At 41.7% G+C, this 21,533-nt stretch overlaps 1 protein-coding gene across 1 annotated transcript; it reads right to left on the bottom strand.

The window, feature by feature from the left end:
- Window positions 1-19: 19 nt before the first annotated feature.
- LOC117841047 (UDP-glucose:glycoprotein glucosyltransferase) lies at window positions 20-19,482 on the bottom strand. Its single transcript, XM_034721613.2, has 37 exons — window positions 19,109-19,482; window positions 15,027-15,437; window positions 14,796-14,949; window positions 14,005-14,176; window positions 13,735-13,808; window positions 13,535-13,631; window positions 13,259-13,371; window positions 12,995-13,110; window positions 12,179-12,236; window positions 11,365-11,517; window positions 10,487-10,585; window positions 10,238-10,381; window positions 9,803-9,871; window positions 8,965-9,053; window positions 8,708-8,870; window positions 8,398-8,532; window positions 8,221-8,323; window positions 8,038-8,132; window positions 7,844-7,956; window positions 7,521-7,731; window positions 7,230-7,298; window positions 6,847-6,992; window positions 6,369-6,470; window positions 5,375-5,522; window positions 4,681-4,737; window positions 4,475-4,605; window positions 4,299-4,387; window positions 3,916-4,229; window positions 3,747-3,839; window positions 3,085-3,146; window positions 2,653-2,755; window positions 2,413-2,571; window positions 2,130-2,270; window positions 1,978-2,021; window positions 1,780-1,894; window positions 830-982; window positions 20-739 (listed from the first exon to the last, which is right to left on the bottom strand). The coding sequence occupies exons 1-37, from the start codon at window positions 19,285-19,287 to the stop codon at window positions 569-571; spliced, it is 4,845 nt and encodes a 1,614-aa protein (XP_034577504.1). The 5' UTR covers window positions 19,288-19,482; the 3' UTR covers window positions 20-568.
- Window positions 19,483-21,533: the final 2,051 nt, after the last annotated feature.

Below are 21,533 nucleotides of genomic sequence, written 5' to 3'. Positions count from 1 at the left end.
TGATGGATATAATCGATAATTGCAGGAATTTGGTATGAATAGCTGCCCAGAATGGCCAATTATCATGGTAGAAAACTTGATGTACAAAGTACATTCGACAGGCATCGTCTTACTAAGTGCTTCCACTGATGACTACTACAAAATTCTCAGGCGTTTTCTCTGCCAGGTTGCTGTTGGCTTTAGACTGGCAGCTGCCAATAAATTTTACATCACATGAACATCTCAAATATGTGAATTGTTGACTATTACAGTGTATGCAGCAGACCAGTTCTTCACCCCAGCTGACTTCCATGTTAACCTATGCTGACAGGATAGCCGTACCGGACACAACATCCCCACCATTTGATTGGGTTGAAGGTGCGGAAACAATTAGTGAAACCAAATACCTGAATTGAGGTGCATGTCTGATGGTGACAAACTTCGGGCGTCAGGGATTCCAGGTCTAGTGTGTTGACGAATTTGTATGATATGGTACCTGCGTTTAATTAGCCCTTCCGCGGCTATATCCTGAACTGCCGAGGCATCAGACCTTCAGTCAGTACGATCAAGCCCGGGAAACAGCTGGCAATCATAGCTCGTCTTTCACATTCTGATCAGTGTCTTTATCATCGGGTTTTGGTGTCTCAGATGGTGGGGAAGTGGCTTCCGGAGACTCGAGATTATCCCCCAAGATTCGTGCAGTAAAGTGCCGTGCTTCACTGTCAAGACCAACCCACTCTGGAACTATTCTTCTAGCACCCTAGAAAGAGAGGGTATAAAAGTTTAGCAAATCAGGAATGCTTGACAAAAGAATAAACAGTTAGAAACTTCCACTGGAACATAACATTACCTGAAGCTTTGGCTCCTTTGTCATTGGATTGTTGCACAGATCAATGGTCTTTGCTCTTGCCTTTGTGGCGTTTCCACACCAAGATTCACACCAAAGCCATTCTTGAGGAAGAGAGAATATAGGCACGGTATGTTGAGCATAATTTGGGAGATCCTGAATGTTAATGTGTTCCAAGTAAGCATTGCAACATTGCATGTATACAGATGCAATTAAATGACATGAAATAGTTTCAAATACAGAAATCTTATTCTGCCGGACACATTCAAATCAACAAATCCCACTTATGTACTTGCTTTCCTGGCAGGGATCTAAAAATTGGATTTTGCAAATATTCCGACACACACCAGAAATAGAAATTAGCTGGTGCCAGTGGAACTGGCATTAGATCATGCAGTTTGTATGCGATGAGGTGTGGGTTGGAGGTGAACGATATTGGTGCCTATTACTCCCATCACCAGTAGGACTTTTCTGAACAGCAGGATGCTCTGATCACTTATATAGCTTCATTCTAAAAAGAAAGAAGATTCCCACTTCCGCATTCAACTTTGTGAACTTTCTACATTTGCCAAAGTCTATTTGCTTTGTAGTTTTTTAGTTTAGCAATGTCTAACATGCTGCACTCTCATAACTTTGGAGTTTGCAGCAGTTGCAAGCTTGCTTCTAAATTTGACATGAATTCCATCTAAATTGTACACTCATGCCCAGGCAACATAGAGTTGATCCTTACATCCTCTCTATTAAAATGATGATTTCAAAGTTTCAGATTTGAATTAAATGGATTCACCCTTTTTTGGGGATATCTTGGTTCTCCAGACAGAACCAGTTCTCATCAACAATAAAACCCAATTTGCAGCCACTAACTGTACAATACTACAACAACAACCAGTTATCGATCCATCTATCTATTGTGTGCAAGGTAAATCAAATGGATGCAGTAGCAAATCATTTACCTGATCAAGATTGGAGAGACTGTTGGGGTCCTTGCTGAGTTGTTCATAGATGACACGTAGAGTATCCCCAGCAGCAGTTTGTCGAAATTTGGCCAAATCGACAACATAAAGCGCACTGGAATACCACCAAGTCGCATTGTTTTAAACAACATTAACAATAATTTAATTACAGCATAATTGATGGGAAAGGTCACCTACCTGATATGGTATGGTCTACCTCGCAGATGATCTTTCCAAAAACCCTTCACAAAGGATAAAAAAAGTCTCAGCGAAAAACAAGTCCATTTTTAAATTAATACGAACAATCATCTGTGGTAGTAACATGGATTTATCATAAATCAGTGACTAACTTGCTTCCAAAATCGATAGCCATCCATATCCTTGTTGTTATCGCAGAATGGAGTATATGCAAGCGGGCGACCCTTCAGGTTCATATCATATAGTTCTCCCATGTCTGCTCTCACAATTTGATCGGCATCAACGAAAATCACCTATGCCGAAAGTATCATGGGAAGATATTATTAGAACTAAATATGGCCAGGTTGCTTCAATGTGCTAAAAAGGAGAGTGATGAAATTGCACGGATCACAAGATGATCGGAACATGCGCGTGGAACTCATGATATGGGCATACCTTCCTCAGTGAAAGTGGAAATATGACATCCAGAAATAATATCTTATATGCCCATATAATTCTTTGCTTCTCTTTCTGCTTGTGTAACCATGTTGGCCATTTATACGTGATGAGCTCATATTCGAATCCATATTCCTGAGCCATGTGGGGTATGACATCCTGGCAGCAGGAAGGTTAGAAATAGATGTCTAATATCTGTTAATTATAGTTAGTTAATCAACTCAAACGCAGTTCATGTACCTTGAACTGTGGAGATAGATAATTCTTTATGAACCAAAACTTCACTGGCCTCTGCGTCTTCTTTAGAACACTCAAAATCATTATTTTGAGGAAACGCTCATACCTGCAACACAAGAACTCGCAGCTAAATCAAACACGCTCAATACTTTTCGGAATATTCTTCAGGCAGTGTGTTGCAAACTTTGTATGATATAATTAGCAATTAGCTCTAGGTTTCTAGTAACATTAAACTTTATGTGATCGGGTTTTGTTACGGTTCAATGTGAAATACAACCTGAATCATGTCATGTCATGCCTTCCCCTATGATGAGAACAACTAGACAATGTAAGATAACAGTGCTAGCAAGTGATTGGGAGCATGACATGACCACAGAAATGATAATACATATTGGTAAAAGATAACGACAAAACATCCTAGAAACAGAGACTTACAGATGCCCAGAAGCAACAGAGAAAATGTTTATGGTCTCCCCTTGTCTTGCATCCTTACGGTCCTGAATACAGGTACAGCAAAATTGTCATATCTTCCTCGACACACCAAATGTTGAATATAACCAGTAACAGATTCTACAGGCATCCATGTAACTCTCTTAACTTTCACGGATGGAATGATTGTTTCCCTACAAATAAATATCTATGATACTAGTATTTTACAGATCAAGTCAGCCAAGGATATATAATTATAGTTGACTAATATAAGCAAGCAGACAATTGAGCTTCCAGATAAAGTTCAGGTTCCAAATGTTCAAGGTTCGTCTTCTCGATATTCTCAAAAGAAAGACACAATTGCATTTTCTTTACTAAAAACACACTAAATAAGCATCTGAATAGGTTTTCTGAATCTGTCTCACTGTGTACCAATACTTGTAGGCTGGTCTAGATACGCTACTACAGAGTTCTTATGTAAAACTACACTAGACTACTTGAATAATTGTCTACATAAGATTCTTGGAGTTTTGGAAGTATCCTGAAAAGAAAATCATGAATTTTTGAAAGATCCAAACTTCAAGAGCACTATCTGATTCTGCTGTTATATGCCCTCTTTGCAGTATGTGCAATAAGATGAACACAGATAGCTGAATTGAATTACTTACGGTGATTTTATCAGCTTTATTTTTTGATGATGCATCACCATTAATGAGACTAGAAGCCCATTTCAGAAGGTTGTTATTCCAGCCTTTGTTATCCTGCATTCAAAAATATTTTAAAAGAAGTGATGCATAGAATTTCAAAGGTATGCTAGTAACTAAATAAGAAACAGACCATCTTTTCCTGAAAGTGGTGGTCATCGGCAGCATTTAGTAACTCCTCACGCTCCTTTCCTTTCTTCTTTTGCACTTCAATGTGCATTAGTTTGCCTCTCAAGCTATCAATGGCAATGAGTTTTGGAGGTAGCTCATATAGATCAGCACTACGGCCAGGAGCCAATTGTAGGTACCACACACCAGGGGAGACTTTCATCTGCCAGTAACCCAAGTTGGCCATGACAAGTGTGTCTACCAAGTGTGGTCTTTGTTTTGTACCAAGGATAAACTGCAGACCACGGGGAGGGTCTCGGTCTTTTTCCATGCAGTGACCTGAAAGAAATTTCTTTTGTTTGTTATGCAATGTACCGGAACCAAACAATGATCATCAAATGATCATACCTGTCAAGAGGAGAGCTTCAAGTTCAAATACTGCCTGCAAAGTTCTAACATCACCGAGATTCTCTAAAAGAATGTTGTCTAAATCATGGCTGCACGTGGAGAACATACAATGAGGTGATGTACTGCAGCATAAAATCATTTTCTGAAGATTGATTAATATTTGATGGCTAACTTACATGGCAACAACTGGTTCAACAAGCCATGGTTCTGGAACATCTATGTTCATTGTAAGTGTTTTTGAAAGTGGCATATTTGCGAAGAAAGCTTTAGGTCCATGTACAGAATAGTCTGTACTGCTAAAATCATCCTGCATATCGAGTGGTCAAGTATTAGTGCAGGTAATAGTGGTAATGTGCTAATCATTAGAAATATGCCCAGTTACCATCGATGGAACAACAAATCTGTAGAAGTTCTTCAAAGGAAGATCTGCGAGGGAACTCTGAAATCATCAAGAAATGTTTACGTCAAATACAGATACGATTATACAATCATCTCTAGGGCAGCACAAGCTTAGACATAGTAATTCTTTATGGCTTCAAACAACAAACAATACTCTCCAACCATGGATTTCAAACAAATAAACTTCCGCATCTACAATCTACAATATATTAATTTTGGTAAAGTTGTGCATAGCACATTGATTGGCTCAAGATGCAGATCAAACACATAGAATGAAAAGATGTTTATAGGAATTAGGAATATCAAATATACATACAAACCATGGCATGCAATATAACACCAATGTGTAACTGAACTCTATTACCGACATATTTGATAACACCATCCATATTCAGTCAAAAGCAAAGCTTGCGGGGAATGGAACAGCATGCACAAGCACAAATTGTTCAGGCTGTTGAACTGCATGTTGCATCACCGACCTTTAGTAACAATTGGGCCAGTTAAGCGATCTAATATTCAATAGCCTCCACTAGCAGGACAAGACGCCCCTATATAATGATTACCTGGTTCATTCTCCGACTAATAATTCAGATTTTCAAACAACACAAAAGCAGCGGGAAAGGATCTGAGTTAACTTTGATGTAGAATGACAGACTAAGAAGAATAAGATTACATACAATAGGATTTAGTACAATCCTCATGCTCGGCTGAATCTGTTTCCAGAGTATGCGTAGAAGTGGGGCAAGTTTTTGCCCAGTGGGACTTAGCGGATCAATGACAGCATCGATGTGAATACTTGAATTCTCATTATTCAATCTGATAGCACTGCATGACAGAAAAATGAATGTAACTGTAAGTTACCAACTAAGACCCAAGGGTAGTCCATACTATAGTGCAACGCAGTGTATGGGACTTAAAGCTTAGTTAAAAAGGAAAGCCCTGCATCTGCGCCCAGTTTGTGGATTGTTTTGTTAATTCTTCTATCCGCAGTTTCAATGTTGAAAGCTTCTAATTGTATAGATAAATGTAATTAGTGATCTCAGAGGCTTAAGACCCAACAAGCTAAGTGCAGTTCAACAAAGTTTAGTCCTATGAGCATTTCGAAATATATAACAGCCTTCATTAACAAGAAAGTCCCAAAATCAAGTGATACAGCTGAGTACCTGACAGCATAACAGTTTTCGTTGCCATGATATCAAAGGAATGTTCCAATATGAACCAGAAAACATAAAATTTTGTGTTTCAACTTTCCAGAATAATTTCACGGATAATACAGAAGCATCTAATACTAAAATGAACTGCAGGCAATTAGAAATGGACGTGACCCACAGTTTTTCTAACCCAAGCAAGTTGAAGGACCTATATATTAGGATCATTCCTCCAAATTATAATGATTCAGTTTCTACCAAGTTCCTCAGTTTTTACTGATTTGGTATTTGAACTATCTACTTGTCCAATTCTGTAGAGTTTTAACGGAAACCAGCTAGTTTGCAGCCAAGTCATAGGTTCCTGGTTCCTCCTAAAGTTGTTTCGTTCAGTGATAGGCCAGTTACCCATTTGAGCAGCATGTGTCACTGGTGTAGTATGGCGATACCATGTTAACAATAGCAATATATGATAATAAAATATGTTCCATAGCACACTTCTCATGCAAAATAAATCAGGAAATACCTATGCTCTGCATGCAAAATTTCAAAATGTGCTCTTTCAGATGGCCTTTCACGAACAGACATCGATGACGAGATCAACATTGCAATGTCGCTGTAGAATTGGCTGCAAAGAAAGTACATTGATTAGGATTTATCAAAAACAAAAGAATGTAACATTGTATTTCATTCTATTCATTCAAAATGAGTGTTCCTTTGGGACGAATTAATTTTTATATAGCAAATATAGTGACCGTAATTAACTGTCGCCTAAAAGATAAAAATGGAGGCAAACAAAAGTGGAGAATAAAATCCTGACTCTTTGTGAGGTTTCCAGACCAAATTGTCAACTACAGAGGAACAGAGAGCATAGTAAAAGTATGTACATACAAAGTATTTAAAAATACACCAATCAGACTAGTCCATACATTATTGATTCTGTATGTGCAGCTAACTAAAGCCTTATAGAAAAATTACTGAACTATTGCATGCCTGATACTTACCTTGTCAGGTCATCGGGGTCAACACCAGCAAATTCAACCTCTTCAATTATTTCAAATATGTATTTTGTTCTCAAATCGTACTCCATAGACTCGAGGAGACCTAAGTCATCGGCTAAAAATGGTTCTCCTTCCTTCATAATAAAGACCTGAAAGTTGCAACATAATGTAAGTACGTAACTGCATAAGCTGCTTTAAAAATCAGTTAATATAAACCTCGGGACTAAAACTAATTGTTATCTTGAGCATAAATTCATGATAATCAAATAATGTATCTATTAGTAAACCGCACCTAGACTTACAGCAATACTAATTGGTAATGGCATGTCGCCAGTCACCAAGAATTATGGGTCATTAAGCTGGTCAATATGAACCATAAAGCTTACCCGTCCATTGGTGATCACAGCATTACTACCAAACACAAGCCCCAGTTGCCCAAATACGAAGTCAGATAACTGTAATAAAGAAACAAATGTTATACTTCTGAGAAAAAATCGATAGGAAACTGAAAGAAAAAAAATCTGAAACATATGGAAACCTGTGCAGTTAGTGAGATTAAGTTGGTCTTCCGTAATGGCAATATTAATTTGGTTAATACATCTATTATATGAATTACATGTAGTTACGATTTACTTAAATGAGAATATTGCAAAGAGCAGAAAAACTCAGATACAGACCTTATCCATCCCTTTGAGAACTGTATCAGCAGAGAAACTTTTAAACCATGCTTTATAGTCATCAACGGGCAAAGCAATTTCAGCAGCTAAGCTATAGACCTTTTCCATCATAGTTCTAGTCCAATCATCAGCAACTGAAGAGACAGGTGTAGGTTGGGCTCCATAAAATTTCAAGACCTCGTGCAGGAAGACCAATACCTTTTCTTTGTAGCTACACAAGAAAGCCACTAGATTAGTTGTTTATACAATGAAATGCTAAGAACGGAAACAATTGTTTTTACAATGCAGCATTTCCCCTGGGGTTAAGTGTATGAGGAACAAACCTGAAAGATGAAATAGTTCTATCAAAGATATCTTTCAGAAGTAAAATAGGCGGTGAACTAGCAGTGCGGACATAGAGTAGCAGACCAACACGACCTCTATTAGTCCCGTCCATCTATATGGCAAAGAGACAATGTCAACATAAATATCATGAATAGCACACTAAATAGGTACGAAAGATATCTGCTGCACCTACCAGGTAACGTATGGCCTCATGAAGCAATTTTATTCCAACTTTTGACGAAAGATCAATAGCAAGTAGATGGGTTACAGGTTTCGCATCATCTACAGCTGCAGACAGATTCAACAGCTATATGTGAACAGCAATAATCTTTGATAATGGATGACAAGTTACAAGAAAGGGTAATAAGAAACATACTTGCAGGAGATTGTAAGTACTTAATATCATTAAATACAGAGTCTTCCTGATGATACGATGCAAATAGCGAAACAAATTTCTTCCCTGCACTCTTGCCAGTAATCTGAAGGAAAAGGACTGCATGATTATTGGAGTGGAAATCAATGTACTGCATTTTTCAGAAATATTTGTACTTACTGATGGGTTGTACCGCTTGTAGCTACTTTCTGACAAAAACTTCTCTAAAACATCTGTGTGGGACTGGATATGTCCATAATAAACTTGTTCTTGAATCCTAGGAAGCTCGTCATTCATAGCATTCATGGTCGCATCCTTCAGTAAGTATGAAAGGCAGTAAAGTGGCACATACTAGTATTTTTTTGAAAGATCTTATGTACTTTCCTTACTAATACCATAAAAAACGACAAGTTGCTGCTTTAAATTTAAACATATAAAAGCTTGATGCTTCTTAATTTATTAAACTTGAATCTGGATAAGTAATTATTACCTCATTTGCTTCATGGACGAGTCCATTCATCAATAGACAACACTGAAGCTTATACAACCCAAGCTTGTGAACAAAACGAGAACTTTGTTCAGCCTCCTCCCTGTACATGTTCTCTTTTTGCAGCTTAAGCAGCACATCCTGAGGGTGAGATTTAGCACTTGACCTGCGTATTGCCAAAAACAAGCAATGAAAAAAAACATAACAATTCTGCTAGGTCAATAATATCCAAAAACATATAACTCAGTGAACATGCTTACAATAATGAATCAACAAATGCCCCTTCTACGTGATGAGCTTCAATAAGATCTTCATTGTAGTCATCTTCACCATTCCTTGATTTATGTATCTGTGGAAGGTAACAACAATATAAAATTTCAGAACATCTACAGGCAGTATAATTTGGATGATTATCAACAAAGTAGTACAAAGAACTGGATTATGGGGGGCTTTTAACAAAAGAACAATAATATGGTTCCACTAGAACAAAATACACTACTGTAATTTGAAGAGGCCACAAGACATCCATTGTCAAACTTGCCGAACAAACAAATATGTACTCTTGCAGGATTCCTGAAATGACTTAACACTCTTGACCAACACACATAGCTAGGCAATCAGTTTCTTTGTGTGATTCACAGATCAACAAACTATCAATCAATAATATCTCAAAACACGTAAATCAAGGCAAGAAAATAGGGCTTGGTTAGGTATAATAAGGGTAGCTTGGGAAATTCAGCTAAAAATTGGTGGATTGCCAAGAATTTGCAGACAAATTGGGCCAGAACTGCTAGACAATCATGGCAGGATTTACATATCAACTTTTTATTTCCAGTGATAAAAAAAAATGAGAGAAGGGCCAGAAGGGAAAAATACCAACGCAAAGATAAGCATCTTATGCTAAAACCAAGTTGACTTATATGTAAAGCTCAATTTTACAGGCATCAAATTAACCTAGAATACAGAACTACTGGACACAGAAACAAGCATTGAAATAACCAAAGGACACAAAATATTATCAACAAGCAGCTAGAAATTATCTTGAAGAACTGGCTCCTTATTTCAATTATTAACTGGGACCTCAATTGGTTCACTCACATTGCTGAGGAATTCAAATGCCAACTGCGTTGAGTATGTTTCCTTGATGTACAAGAAAAGTCTTGTTATCTGTATATAGGAGGAGAAAGTTAGCAAAGATAGCACATAAGCATCTTTAATAACACAAAATATCTAATCCATTTTATGTTGGCCCAATAACTTAAAATAAACTCTTGTACGCTGGAGGGAATGATTCCTAAAAAAATGGACATCATGATGATAATATAGGAAACAATGTGGCTGTACACTTTCATCATTATTCCATATACCTAAAGAGCACTAGTAGCGATAAAGGCCAGGAAATAAGGTAAATAGCTAACCCCAACATAAGGTGGTTTTATGACATAATATAAAGCAAGTGACAACTTTTATTTATCAAAGCAAAATATTATCAATAAATTGCAGTAAAAATATTTAAAGTGAATAAATGATTACCAAAATGGAAGTGTCTTCTCCATCATTTATTGGAAGAGTGCCATCACTTTCTTCAATGACATTGATGAATCTTGAAGAATACATTATGATACCAAATCTTATAGGGACATTATCTTGATAGAGAGACAGGACCATGTCAATGGTCTGTATTTTTTAAAGAAAAAATGGAAATAGACTAGATGTCAATGAATAGTAGAAGTGCAGGTAAACAAAGAATAAAAACATAAAAGAGGTAAGCAACGAACTAGCCTCTGCACCACAGGCTGAAGCAGGATCAAGCACATAAACAGCGTGGAAGAGATTTTTACGGATGTAACGCATCTGACCAGGGAAGACTGGCATCAATAGCTACACAGGAAAAAAGGGGAGAGACCATCATTAAGATTGCATAAGGTAATACTGGCTGCTGTTGCAGATACAATATGGCCAAGGGATACAGAAAACGAAAAGCCTAGCCAAATTGATTAGTAGCATATGCAAAACGACTAATCTGCCAACTTTGATAGGAATAGCAAACAAAGATTTCTGTATACGGCCATGCAAACTAAAAAATTGATATGGAGCGAAACAATATCAACAATGAAAGTGAAATTTATACAGTGAAATGCACGAGCGGTCCTCAAACTTGTAATGGAGTGTCATCCAGGTCCATGAACTTCGAAAATGCAAATTCAGCTCCTTATACTTGTTAAACGTGTCATGCGAGTCCAAAGTAACCAAAATACCCCTAGGGTTGCTGATGTGGCATGTCAATGTGGAGATATATTGACAAGGCAAAATCATAGGGGTATTTTGGGCACTTTGGACCTATATAACATATTTAACACGTTTATAGACCCTTATCTGCAATTTCCAAGTTCATGGACCTGGATGACAGTATGACACTCCATGATAGGTTTGAGTATTGCCTGTGCACTTAACTCAAATATGAGCATAGTTGACAGGGCACGCTACAGACAAATCAATTAATATTTCTCATAAAAAACATGAGGATATTATAATTCCCTATGCGCCTAAAGGCATGGGAAGATATATATACTGCAATTCCTTATTTTCTTGGCAAAGCAAAGCAAACAAAATGACAATCTCCATTCAATGGTGCCAAGAAAATGAGAAGTGAACAAAACCTCCTGGAGGTTGCTTCTCCATCTTCTGTACATGGTATCTTCCTCCAGGTTATTAAGATAATGCACATGAGAAGACCGAAAGTCAACACGGAAGGAATTAGATTCTGCTGGCGGAGGAGCTGACAGGATCTTGTGGGCAGCACTTTGAGGCAACTGGTAAAGATTAGACATCAATTAGAAAGTAACTCTTCACTCAAAAGAAACTGAAAATACATCTTACATACTAGAAAGAATGACAGAATTGCAGAAAAAATCAGGAATAATGCAATCTCATGCAAGATGACAAAATATGAACTTTTGGCCAAAATCATGATCATACTGAATATCAATAAGATTTGAGTTAGGTGGGCTTAATGTTAATTATCCAGGATTTGATACTATGCTTTTGAGTTGTTTATCATTAAGGATGACTATGATAGCCAATGTGCCCATTTGGAAAAAAGAAATTGTTCCACAATCCTGACTAGAGAACAGAGATGTTGTTTATCGTCATAATATTACATTGTACTCCTATTAATATTAAGAATTTGTAAAATTCATTGTACTGCACTACTATTAATATTCAGAATTAAAGTTAATAACTATGCCGAATGGTGTATCATCAGACCAAAACAATTTTATGATTTAAAAGGCACCACAACTGGCAAAGTTCATATGGCAAAAACTTATAAGAAAACAAAAGGCATATTAAAGTTCGAAACAAGCAAAGCTAGACAGTGGTATCAGAACACAGAAGTTCCGGAACAAGCATTGAAGCATTGAAAAAAAGATGGAGTGAAACAAAAGTACTCCCAACATATTTCTTAAACTTCACCTTTAACCGGGCGAACTGATCAGCCAGGGATAATTCTCCGTGGACCATATCCATTAACCTGTCGAACAAGTCATAATGAAAAATAAATGTCTACTTGATGATCACATTGAGTATAAGACAGCAAAATTGATAATAATTTTAGTGAATCGGCTACTGAGTCAGGGGATTAGTCACAGCCTGGCCCAAAAGAAGATGAAAACAGAACATATCAGCAAAAATAGACTGTGTGCCTGGTGTCAGGGCAGATGAGATACAAGGATGGTGAAGATTAGCTTAATAACAAACCCGGTACAGAGTTGGAAAACTGTCAGGATCTGGTGGAGAAAAAATGCGAACAAATTGACAAGGACTACCATGCAAACTCTACTAACAAAGCTAACAAATCCTCCTGAATAAGTGCGGCTTTGCAAGGAAATTATAAGCTACTTTTGTGCCATCATCTTCTCAACAACAATTGTGAGTGATCAGCTGGTTGGGCGTATGTTCTTTCCTTTTTGGTTTGGCTGTGACCTCGTAGGTGGAGATTTGGGTACGTGGCATTTCCCTTTAAAAAGACAATATAATAATATTCCAACATTCTTCTTCCATTATAAGATTGGAACCGTCAGAATTGTGATTGTGCATTAGCCACTGCATAGTTTCTAGCGGAAAGCGGTATAGAATCACAATCCAGGTGTATAAGGGTACACTGATTGTAGTCTATTTTGATATGCTAATGCAGGAGGCAAATAGCTAAGGTGCTTGTTGCTAAACAAGGTAAAACAAAGAGTAAAATAATAAGAAACAACATTATCCAGAAAGTATGTTAGAACATACAGGTAAAGATCAAGATCCTCAATATTAATCAAAGCACCATTCAAAGCCATCAGTGACTTGCCAGGTGGAACCATTCGTTGATTTGCAATAATTTCATCTTTGATGGAATTGTCAAGCTGTACAAACAGGGTATTGTTGTCAGTAATCATAGAAATTTCATAATTTGTATGCATGTATTGGAGATAAAAGTAGAGACAAAACACTTCAGTTATCATTATTTATGTGCATATATCGATGTTTAAAGTGAGCAAGATGTGACAGTACCTTCATTCGTGATAGTGAAGAAACTATACTTGGGAAATTTTGATTTATTTCCTGCATTGACTGTAAAGGATCTGATGCTTGAACGATACGCTGTGCTGTCTGATGACCCAGATCTGCAGTGTGGAGCAGACCGGAAATGAAAAGGTGCTTCTATAATATACAATGATGCACTCACAGTTTTTCCGTACAAAAAAATGATGTGCTGCTGTTGGACAAACAAAATCACAGAAAAATATGATCAATAAGTATCAATTTATGGCACGAAGGCAAAAATACCTTTGAGTTCCCAGACTTCAAGTGTGTCAGATACTGTTGATGACAACAGATAATCTCTGAAGGCCATAATCTCGGCATTTAGCTCTGGCTTGCGTTCCTAGAAATCAATAGAAAATACATAGAAATAATAATCAACACTTCTTTATTTGCACATCACATTGAAGCTCCAATAGTTAGGCTACGGTCTGAATAGAACAAACCAGAATCTTGGAAAATATAAACCCTCTGACTTCTTGACTGAGGTCTTCAGTCTTAGGATCTTCTAGAGAAACGCCTGGAAAGGAAAGAAATGACAGGGATCAATCAGCACAAAATTAAGGAAAGAAAGTTAGGGCTCAATCAACCAAAGAAATAATATTTTCTACTTTTGCTACTTTTCCGCATGACAAATATTTACTTGATAATTCCAGAAAGAACTAAGCAGCAACCAGTGCATCTTCTGGTGCAAAGAAAACAACTAGCAGAATTACCCTTCTTTATAGCAGTGTCATCCATGGCTTTGTATTCCATGTTTTTGAGGGCAAGCTCCACCCCATAACCACTTAAGGTGACTGCATCTACAGCACCAATTGAACCACAAAAGCTAGATGTAGCCTGACATCCAGATGGTAGGACAGGGCGCAAAGCATACCTGACTTTTCCCTACGAACAGCAGATACAACAATTAGACAACCCAAGCATGAAGAGGATGCCAAAGAAAACATACACTAGATACTGGTAGCAAATATCATTTGCACGTGGAATTTAAAAGAGAGATTCATGATTAATCTTGGAGATAAAACTGTGTTGCCGTTAGAAATGTTAAGGTGAAGACAACGTGCTGGGCCTCAGCAAATCACATCATGATTGTTCAAAAACCACTATGCGTGTGTGTGTTTCTTGCTCAGGAAAATGTCAATACGTGTATAAATGGAAAGTATCTTAAGCAAAACAGGGTACCACATTGTCAGAGGTATGGCACAATTAATAGAAGTATAAACAATAAAGCCATCACATCAATTACTGCTAATGTGACAAATTCATTAAGTTCTCTTGCCATGTGTGGAACTTTGGGAGGTGAACTCGAAAGAAGCAATAGGCTATCGGAGTTTACATGTTGATAATGTAGTAGAAACATCTAGATCAGTATATGTGGAAGGATAGGCACCAAACAAATAATGACCTTGTACTGCACCTAATGGTTCCATTTTCTAGGGTTTATTATTTCCTCATGACCTCATATGTCCTGAAGTACACCCTAAAACAGGTATGTGTATGTTACCTGCTTTGATGCTTCTGCTAGTTGAACATGCAGCTCTTTGAAGCATTTTGTCCCGACAGCCCCATAAAATATAGCAATTGGAGCGGTAACATTTGCACGAGGATATACATGGTCAAAGTCAAAGAGTTCAGGTTGTTCGGTGGAGTCCATAGCTCTGTTCAACAAATATTCTGTGTTACCCATCTTTTAGCTGAGCAAAGGGGAAAGTTAAGGAAAAGGGAAGATACTTACAGCTTGCCCAAGCCCTCAAGCCATTCATGTAGATCGCCTGAAGTGAACAGTGGAGCATTCCCTGTGTCTACCCAGCAGCAAGTTCCTCCTGAAGAGCTCGGACCTACAGCCCTATCAAAATTTTCTCCAGTACCATGACCAGAAATTTGCTCCTGTGAATCGTTAATAGAAACCGAAGATAATGACTCCTCTGCAAGCTGCCTGTAAAGCACTAATCTTGGCGATGCTGATCGAAGGGTAAGAGAAAACTCAAAAACTGATGATAGTGGCTCATTGAGTAGTGTGCGGGTGTCTTCAACAATCTTCTGGACACAACATTTTGCCGTCAAACATTCAGAGCCTTTGTCCAGTTCCTTCCAGTGGTCGATAAAATCCCAAAACAGATCCTTCCATTCTTTCGAAAGTAATTCACTAATAAACATAGTAAACGTAAGATTCATTAGGTGTTGTTTGGAACATAACAAGTGAAATTGATTGGCCAACACCAATGCTGCAAATGTTAATTAACAAGTACTACACCAATTCATTATTTTTTATGTTTCCTCAGGTCGACAGATGCAAAATCAGAAGCATACAAGAGAAGAGTATATGCTAGATATGTCTAACTGCATGTTCCCACAAAGTAAAAAAAGTAGGTGCCCTTTGACACTATTACCATATTAATATATTATGCCCACTGCCTTACTTATTTGGCTTCTTGATTGTCAAAATAAATAAGAAGAAATTGTCTTCATTAGTTATATCTACATTACAAATGTGAAGACTTTGTAGAGTTTTGGGTCAATCCCCTGATGCTTCTCCAGAGCATAAAATAGAATTGGTTGCATACATCAGTGCAAACAGGCTAGCTTGATGTTAGTCCAATACCTAGGATCTGGCCAAGTGACTCAACTCAATTCAGATAGGCCGTGAGGCTGGATAGCATAATTTGACTAAATAGTACTGATAAAGGACAAAGGAATACCAAAATTCCACATTATATCATCTTAATTTCATCCAGGTATATATCATCTTTCTAGATTTAAACAAAGCATCTACACCATTAACAAATGGATGTTACGTATATGAAATCATTTCAGTGAATATTGAATCTACAATTATGCTTAAGATGCAAACGTATGGACTAATGAAGCAATACATGTAATACCATTTTGAGACAGTGCCAAAAAAATCTCCATACTAAGATGAAGCTTTAAAAAGCATGAATTGAATAGTACGTTGACACTTGACAGCAATAAAAAACGAGAATGCTCTCAGAACAGGCATGCTATGCCTATTGGTCTGTAGAATTTAGTATTCTGTACACCACATTTTTAAACATCACATAAACCACCAATATTGCAATCTAGTATCATTCAGTTCTGGAACTGAAAGGATCACTGAGATTGACCGATACCAGGGATGGTTTTCTACTAAACCAAGAGTCTCTTACTTTTTGGGCACCCCATCTATCACAACCACATCAAGCGTCACATAGTACTTCAGTGTTCTACACAACCATAGTACTAGTGTACTACACTACTACTGCACAAACCAGTTCCTAACAGTTAAAAGGAAAACAAGGAACCTAGCCCGTTTGACTTCCACAGAAATCAGCTATTCAACTCAAATTTCAAAAAGAGCAGTTCAGCTAATTTCCATTTCTATATTCTTGTCGCCCCCCACCCCCACCCTCCACACCCCCCCCCCACCCCCGCTTGGGCGACCTGGGTGGCAGCCGGGGAGGGGGCTACCGGAAGTTCGCGCGGCCCCCCAGGACGGCGGCGGCGGGGCATCTGCGGTGGGCGCTCACGTTTGTCCGAGCGGGAGACGGCGTGAGGTGGCCTTGGCGTCCCGGCGTGGCACGCACGGCCGTGCGGCGGAGGTGGTCCGGCGCAAGGCGCGTAGGCGGCCGGCGCGGGCAGCAACGGCCCGAGCTTGGGCGCGAGGTGACGCGCTGCGGCGGCCTTGCGGCGGTGGCCTGGTGGCCCTCCGGCGGTCGGATCCGTCGTCCCAAGGGTGGATCTGCCGCCCCCTTTGCCAGATCTGCTACTACAGTGGTGGGCCCCGTGGGGAACGGTGCCGGCGGCGTCCGTGAGGGGCGCAGTGGCGCATCGTCCTAGAGGTCCGCAGCGCAGACTGCGGGGCTGCGAGCGTCATCCTGGGGGTCTGTGGCAAGGGCTCCAGGGTTGCGACACCCCGGCAGGAGCTGCCCCGACGATGACCGCCCGTGGACCGGGAGGCGGCCGCGTGCGACTACTGGGTACGCAGCGGCTGCAGGCTGGGAGGCGGCTGCACGCGACGGCTCTACAGCCTGGGAGGCGGCTACAAGCTGACGCGCCGCATCGGCAGGGAGAAATGTCGCGAGTGCAAGCGGCAGAGGAGGAGGCCTACGTGCCGGCTCGAGATGGGTCGGGCCGCTGCGGGCGGTGACGACTGTGCGCGGCAGCAGCCGCGTGCGCGCCGACGATGTGGTAAGGCGTCGTGGTGGCGCAGCCGAGGGAGTCGACGTGCGGCGTGAGGAGGCACGGCAGCAACGCCGCCCCGGGAGGGCTTCCATGGCAGTGGTCCTGGGAATGTCGAGCTAAGGACGTGCAATGGTGGGTTTGGGATGCTTCGGGCGAAAGCCTTTGCCGATGATCTTGCTGGTGGCGATGGCGGCGGCGTCCTAGGGCATTGTTCTCCCCGTTGGAGGTGTCATCTTGGAGCTCCATCCCTGCTGCACGGGGTTCTCTAGGTGAAAACCCTATCTAGATTCTGGACGAGCGACGGCGGCGCCACCGGCGTCATCCCCTCTTTGGAGGCGTCGTCTCTAGAGACCCAACTCGGCTTGTGGCATTGCTGGTGACAACGACCAAGGGAGGCCGCAGCCAGTGGCGGCACAAGGCGGCATGGTGCAGGATGACGAGCTTGATGGGGTTTGTTGAGCTCACGTGGAGGCGATCGCAGTTTTGGTGGCGGCCAGGGGTTATCGCATTGTTGTCAGGTTGGCTGCTTGCAGCGGACCGCGGCGGCTGGCATTGCATGGCAACTGTCAGTGCGGCGTGGGACTGCGTCGAAGGACGGCGCTTGCAGCAACAGTATAGTGGGATGACTAGGCTTGCAGCGGACTACGGCGGGTGGCTCAGCATTGCTGGGCTACTCCGGTGTGGTACATCGTTGGAAGACGGCGCAAGCAACTTCTTCAGGTACTGCCTCGGTGGCTAAGGCTATGTGCACAGGTGGAGCAACGAGGCAAAGTCGGCCTGCGGCAACGGTTTGGCTGTTCGATGGGGACCTTGGGAACCCGAGGCAGCTTTGTCCTCCATTCTAACGGCAACAATAGAAACGGATGCGTGACATGGAATACTGTGGAGGACGTGGCGAGGCCCCCGCGCGCGGTGTTTGTTCGAGGCGACGAAAGCGAGGTGGAGTCCAACGGCGGGCGTGGCAAAGCCCCCGCGCGTTTGTGTTATCGTGGTGGCGACTGCGAGGGGTCCGGATCTGGTGGTATCACTCTGTCAAATGGAGTGTGGTGTTGCAGCGGCACTACGGCAAAGATCCCGCATGGCGGTAGCCTTCTTGGTGCGGTGCGGTCTGTTTTCTCTTGGATCCCTATCAACGCGAGATCACGCCGAGAGGTCTCAGCGATTATATGAGAGTGGGTTTGTTGGTTGGCGCTGCGATAAGGCTTTCGATACGGCTGTCGTTGTCGAGTGGAGTTGTGCAGCCGCGTTGAGGTCCCAATCCAACCGGTCGGCTTTGGCGGTTTGAGTCGTGTGTTACCATCGTTGATGTCCCAATCTAACTGGGCGAGTATAAGCGAATATAGGCTGTTTCTTTCTCATTTTTTTTCATTTTCCTGCCTATGGCCTCCCAGGCCGTAGTCTTGTATTTTTCTGCTATATCTATATAAACTCGCACTGTCTTGTGCGGTTCGTTAAAAAAATCAAAAAGAAAAACAATTGAAACATATTTAGCTTCCTTCTACCGTACCTCAGGTTCTGAATGCTAAACCTCTGTGACCAAAGTTACTAAAACCCGAAAAAACTGAAGTCGAATTGACATCACTATCAAACAGAGCCACCTAAACTACCAGCGAACACAGCCACAAGCAAACTCACCTGGCTTCGAGCAGCAACGGCGTGCCGGCCCACTTGGCCCGGAGCGCCACCTGCACGTTCTTCTGCCGCCGGATCTCGGCCCCCGCGCCGACCGAGGCGAGACATCCCACGAGCAGAACGGAAACCAGCACCGCCGCGGCAGCCAAAACCCCAGATCGGGCCCCTCGCGCCGCCGCCATGAAAGCAATACGCGCGCCGACACGAAGGCCTCTCGCCGCTCCGATCCGACTGGCTACACGGAGGGGGCGGCGGCGGCAGATAAACCCCGCATCAAGAGGATTTTGCGCGGGTCTTTGGGTTTGTCGCCGACGAGATGTGGAGCACGGTGTGGGGGAGACTTCGCCGGAGACCTGAGGGTGGGGGAGCGGGGGGATGGTGAAGTGGGAGGAGCGGCTTTTAAGGAGGAGGTGCTGGCCGTTGGATCGATTATGCACGGCGGACCGTTTCCCCCTTTTTTTTTTCTTTATATATAAATATATTAATAACGGTAATGCTATGACCCGACCGTCCCATGGTAGAAATATCGGACGCAGATCCCACACGACTACCCCTACCTTATTCTTTCACCCACCGCTCCTTTTACCCCCACCAATCTCTCTGCACTCGCCACTCCCTCCCCACGTCGTGTTGCCTCGTCGCCACCCGCGGCGGCGCTCGCAGCTGCCTCTCGCGCGCCGCGGAGCCTCGTCGTCACTTGCAGGAAGGGTTGGGTGGCGGTCATGGCGGGGAAGGGCCAGGCGGCCTCGAAGGAGGAGCTCCGAGCGGTGGCCGTGGCAGGGAAGGGTCGGGCGGCCTCGAAGGAGCAGTTCCGCGGGCAGCGGCCATGGCGAGGAAGGGCCGAGCAGCCTCAAAGGAGGAGCTTCGGGCAGCGGCCATGGCGGGCAGCTCCGGGGAGGCTGCGGAGGAGGAGCTTCGAGTGACGGTTGTGGCAGGGGAGCGTCGGATCCCGCTGTGTAGTGCTCCGCCAGCCCGCTTGCCTACGAGGTTTTGCTGAAAGTACAAGTGTTTCATAGGATGTGCAAAAGTAGATCCAGATGTTGCATATGTTGCCATGGCTATACACGTATGTTGCAAGCGTCTGTTCCAAATGTTTCATCTGTTTTTTCATATGTATGTTGCAAGTGTTTTATCTGGATGTTACAAGTGTTTTTATCAGGATGTCGTATATGTTTGCAATGGCTTTTCAAGTGTTTTCTGCCATTTTGCAAGTGTTTCAAACATATGTTGCAAGTGTTTCAGGTGTTTCGGACCTATGTTGCAAGTGTTTCATCCGGATGTTGTAAAAGTAAATTTGATGTTGCACATGTTGCAATGGGATCCACCTACCGACAGCTGCTGGGGTGCTGTCGAGCGGGTGCAGACGGTCATGTGTGCATGCGCATAGGGGGAGGAGGCGAGCGGTCCCCGCATGGGGTTGGGCGCGTGCGGGCGACGTCCGGGCGTGCATGCGTGTGGGAAGCGGAAGGGGCGCGAGTGGTCCCCGCGTGGGGTCGGGCGGTGTGGACCCCGTGTGGGCGCGTGAAACGGAGTGCAGGCGTGGGCATCCGTCCGGACGTCTAGGCGCCAACACTGATATAATAATATGGAGTGAGACTTCTTTTTGAAATTTGGTGGGAGGTTTCTTTTTCTGGTTTGGGAGGACCCAAACTTCATTAGTCGTATAATATATCAAACCTAAGAAAATTAATTGCTTCCTACTTGAATTGACACTTCCTGAAATTAGCAAATTCTAGAATTTGTATTTCGAGATGTAAAATCTGGTTGGTGAAACGATGATGTGTATTGGATTGCTACCGTCGAGATCATTGTCCATCTTGGAGTGCAAAGAATCCTAAATTTTCAGGACAAGTCAAGCAAATGTCGTAATATGACCATCATTTTTTTAATTTATAAACAATTTTTGAATGCTAAGGTTACATTCTTAGTACGGGGTGAGTAGATTTTGAAGTAGGTCATGTAGAAATGCTTGAAAGAGGCCAATATAGAAATAAGTCAAAGAAATCAAACTATACATAACTAGTATAACACCCGTACTAATACTACAATGATAATTAAAGAAGATATATTTTTCAAAAAACGAAGAACATCATGAGATAGACTAAGATTCACGCCAAAGAGGGGATCGATGGCGAGTTATTATATTGTTGGATACGTAGCAATTGTGCTTAAATAACATCACAAAGGAACCATCTAAATCTTGTCACGTTTAAGAAATTCTTGTATATCTAGTGCTGTCTTTAGATTCATTTTCATTGTATTTCAACATGTCTGCAATGAACTTAGTCCTCGGTACATTACTATCATGTATACGTTAAAAAAGAGAGAGAGAAAATATACTTCTCTTCACCCAAAATATAGTAGCATAGGAAATAGAAAAAACACCCAACGCCAATTACAAAAAGGCAACTATTTCTCTTACATAGTT

Source organism: Setaria viridis, chromosome 9 (assembly GCF_005286985.2).
Source record: "Setaria viridis chromosome 9, Setaria_viridis_v4.0, whole genome shotgun sequence".
Lineage (NCBI taxonomy): Eukaryota > Viridiplantae > Streptophyta > Magnoliopsida > Poales > Poaceae > Setaria > Setaria viridis.
The sequence above is the reverse complement of the archived record's forward strand: the minus strand, read 5'-3'. Positions and strand labels throughout refer to the sequence as shown.

What these genes read in the sequence shown, in the direction of transcription:
- LOC117841047 (XM_034721613.2), bottom strand. Translation starts at nt 19,287, where the DNA reads ATGGCGGCGGCGCGAGGGGCCCGATCTGGGGTTTTGGCTGCCGCGGCG. An exon ending in CTTGAGGGCTTGGGCAAGCT is followed by an intron (nt 14,950 to 15,026) that starts GTAAGTATCTTC and finishes TTTGTTGAACAG; the next exon opens with AGCTATGGACTCCACCGAAC. An exon ending in CAAAGGAGCCAAAGCTTCAG is followed by an intron (nt 740 to 829) that starts GTAATGTTATGT and finishes CTCTCTTTCTAG; the next exon opens with GGTGCTAGAAGAATAGTTCC.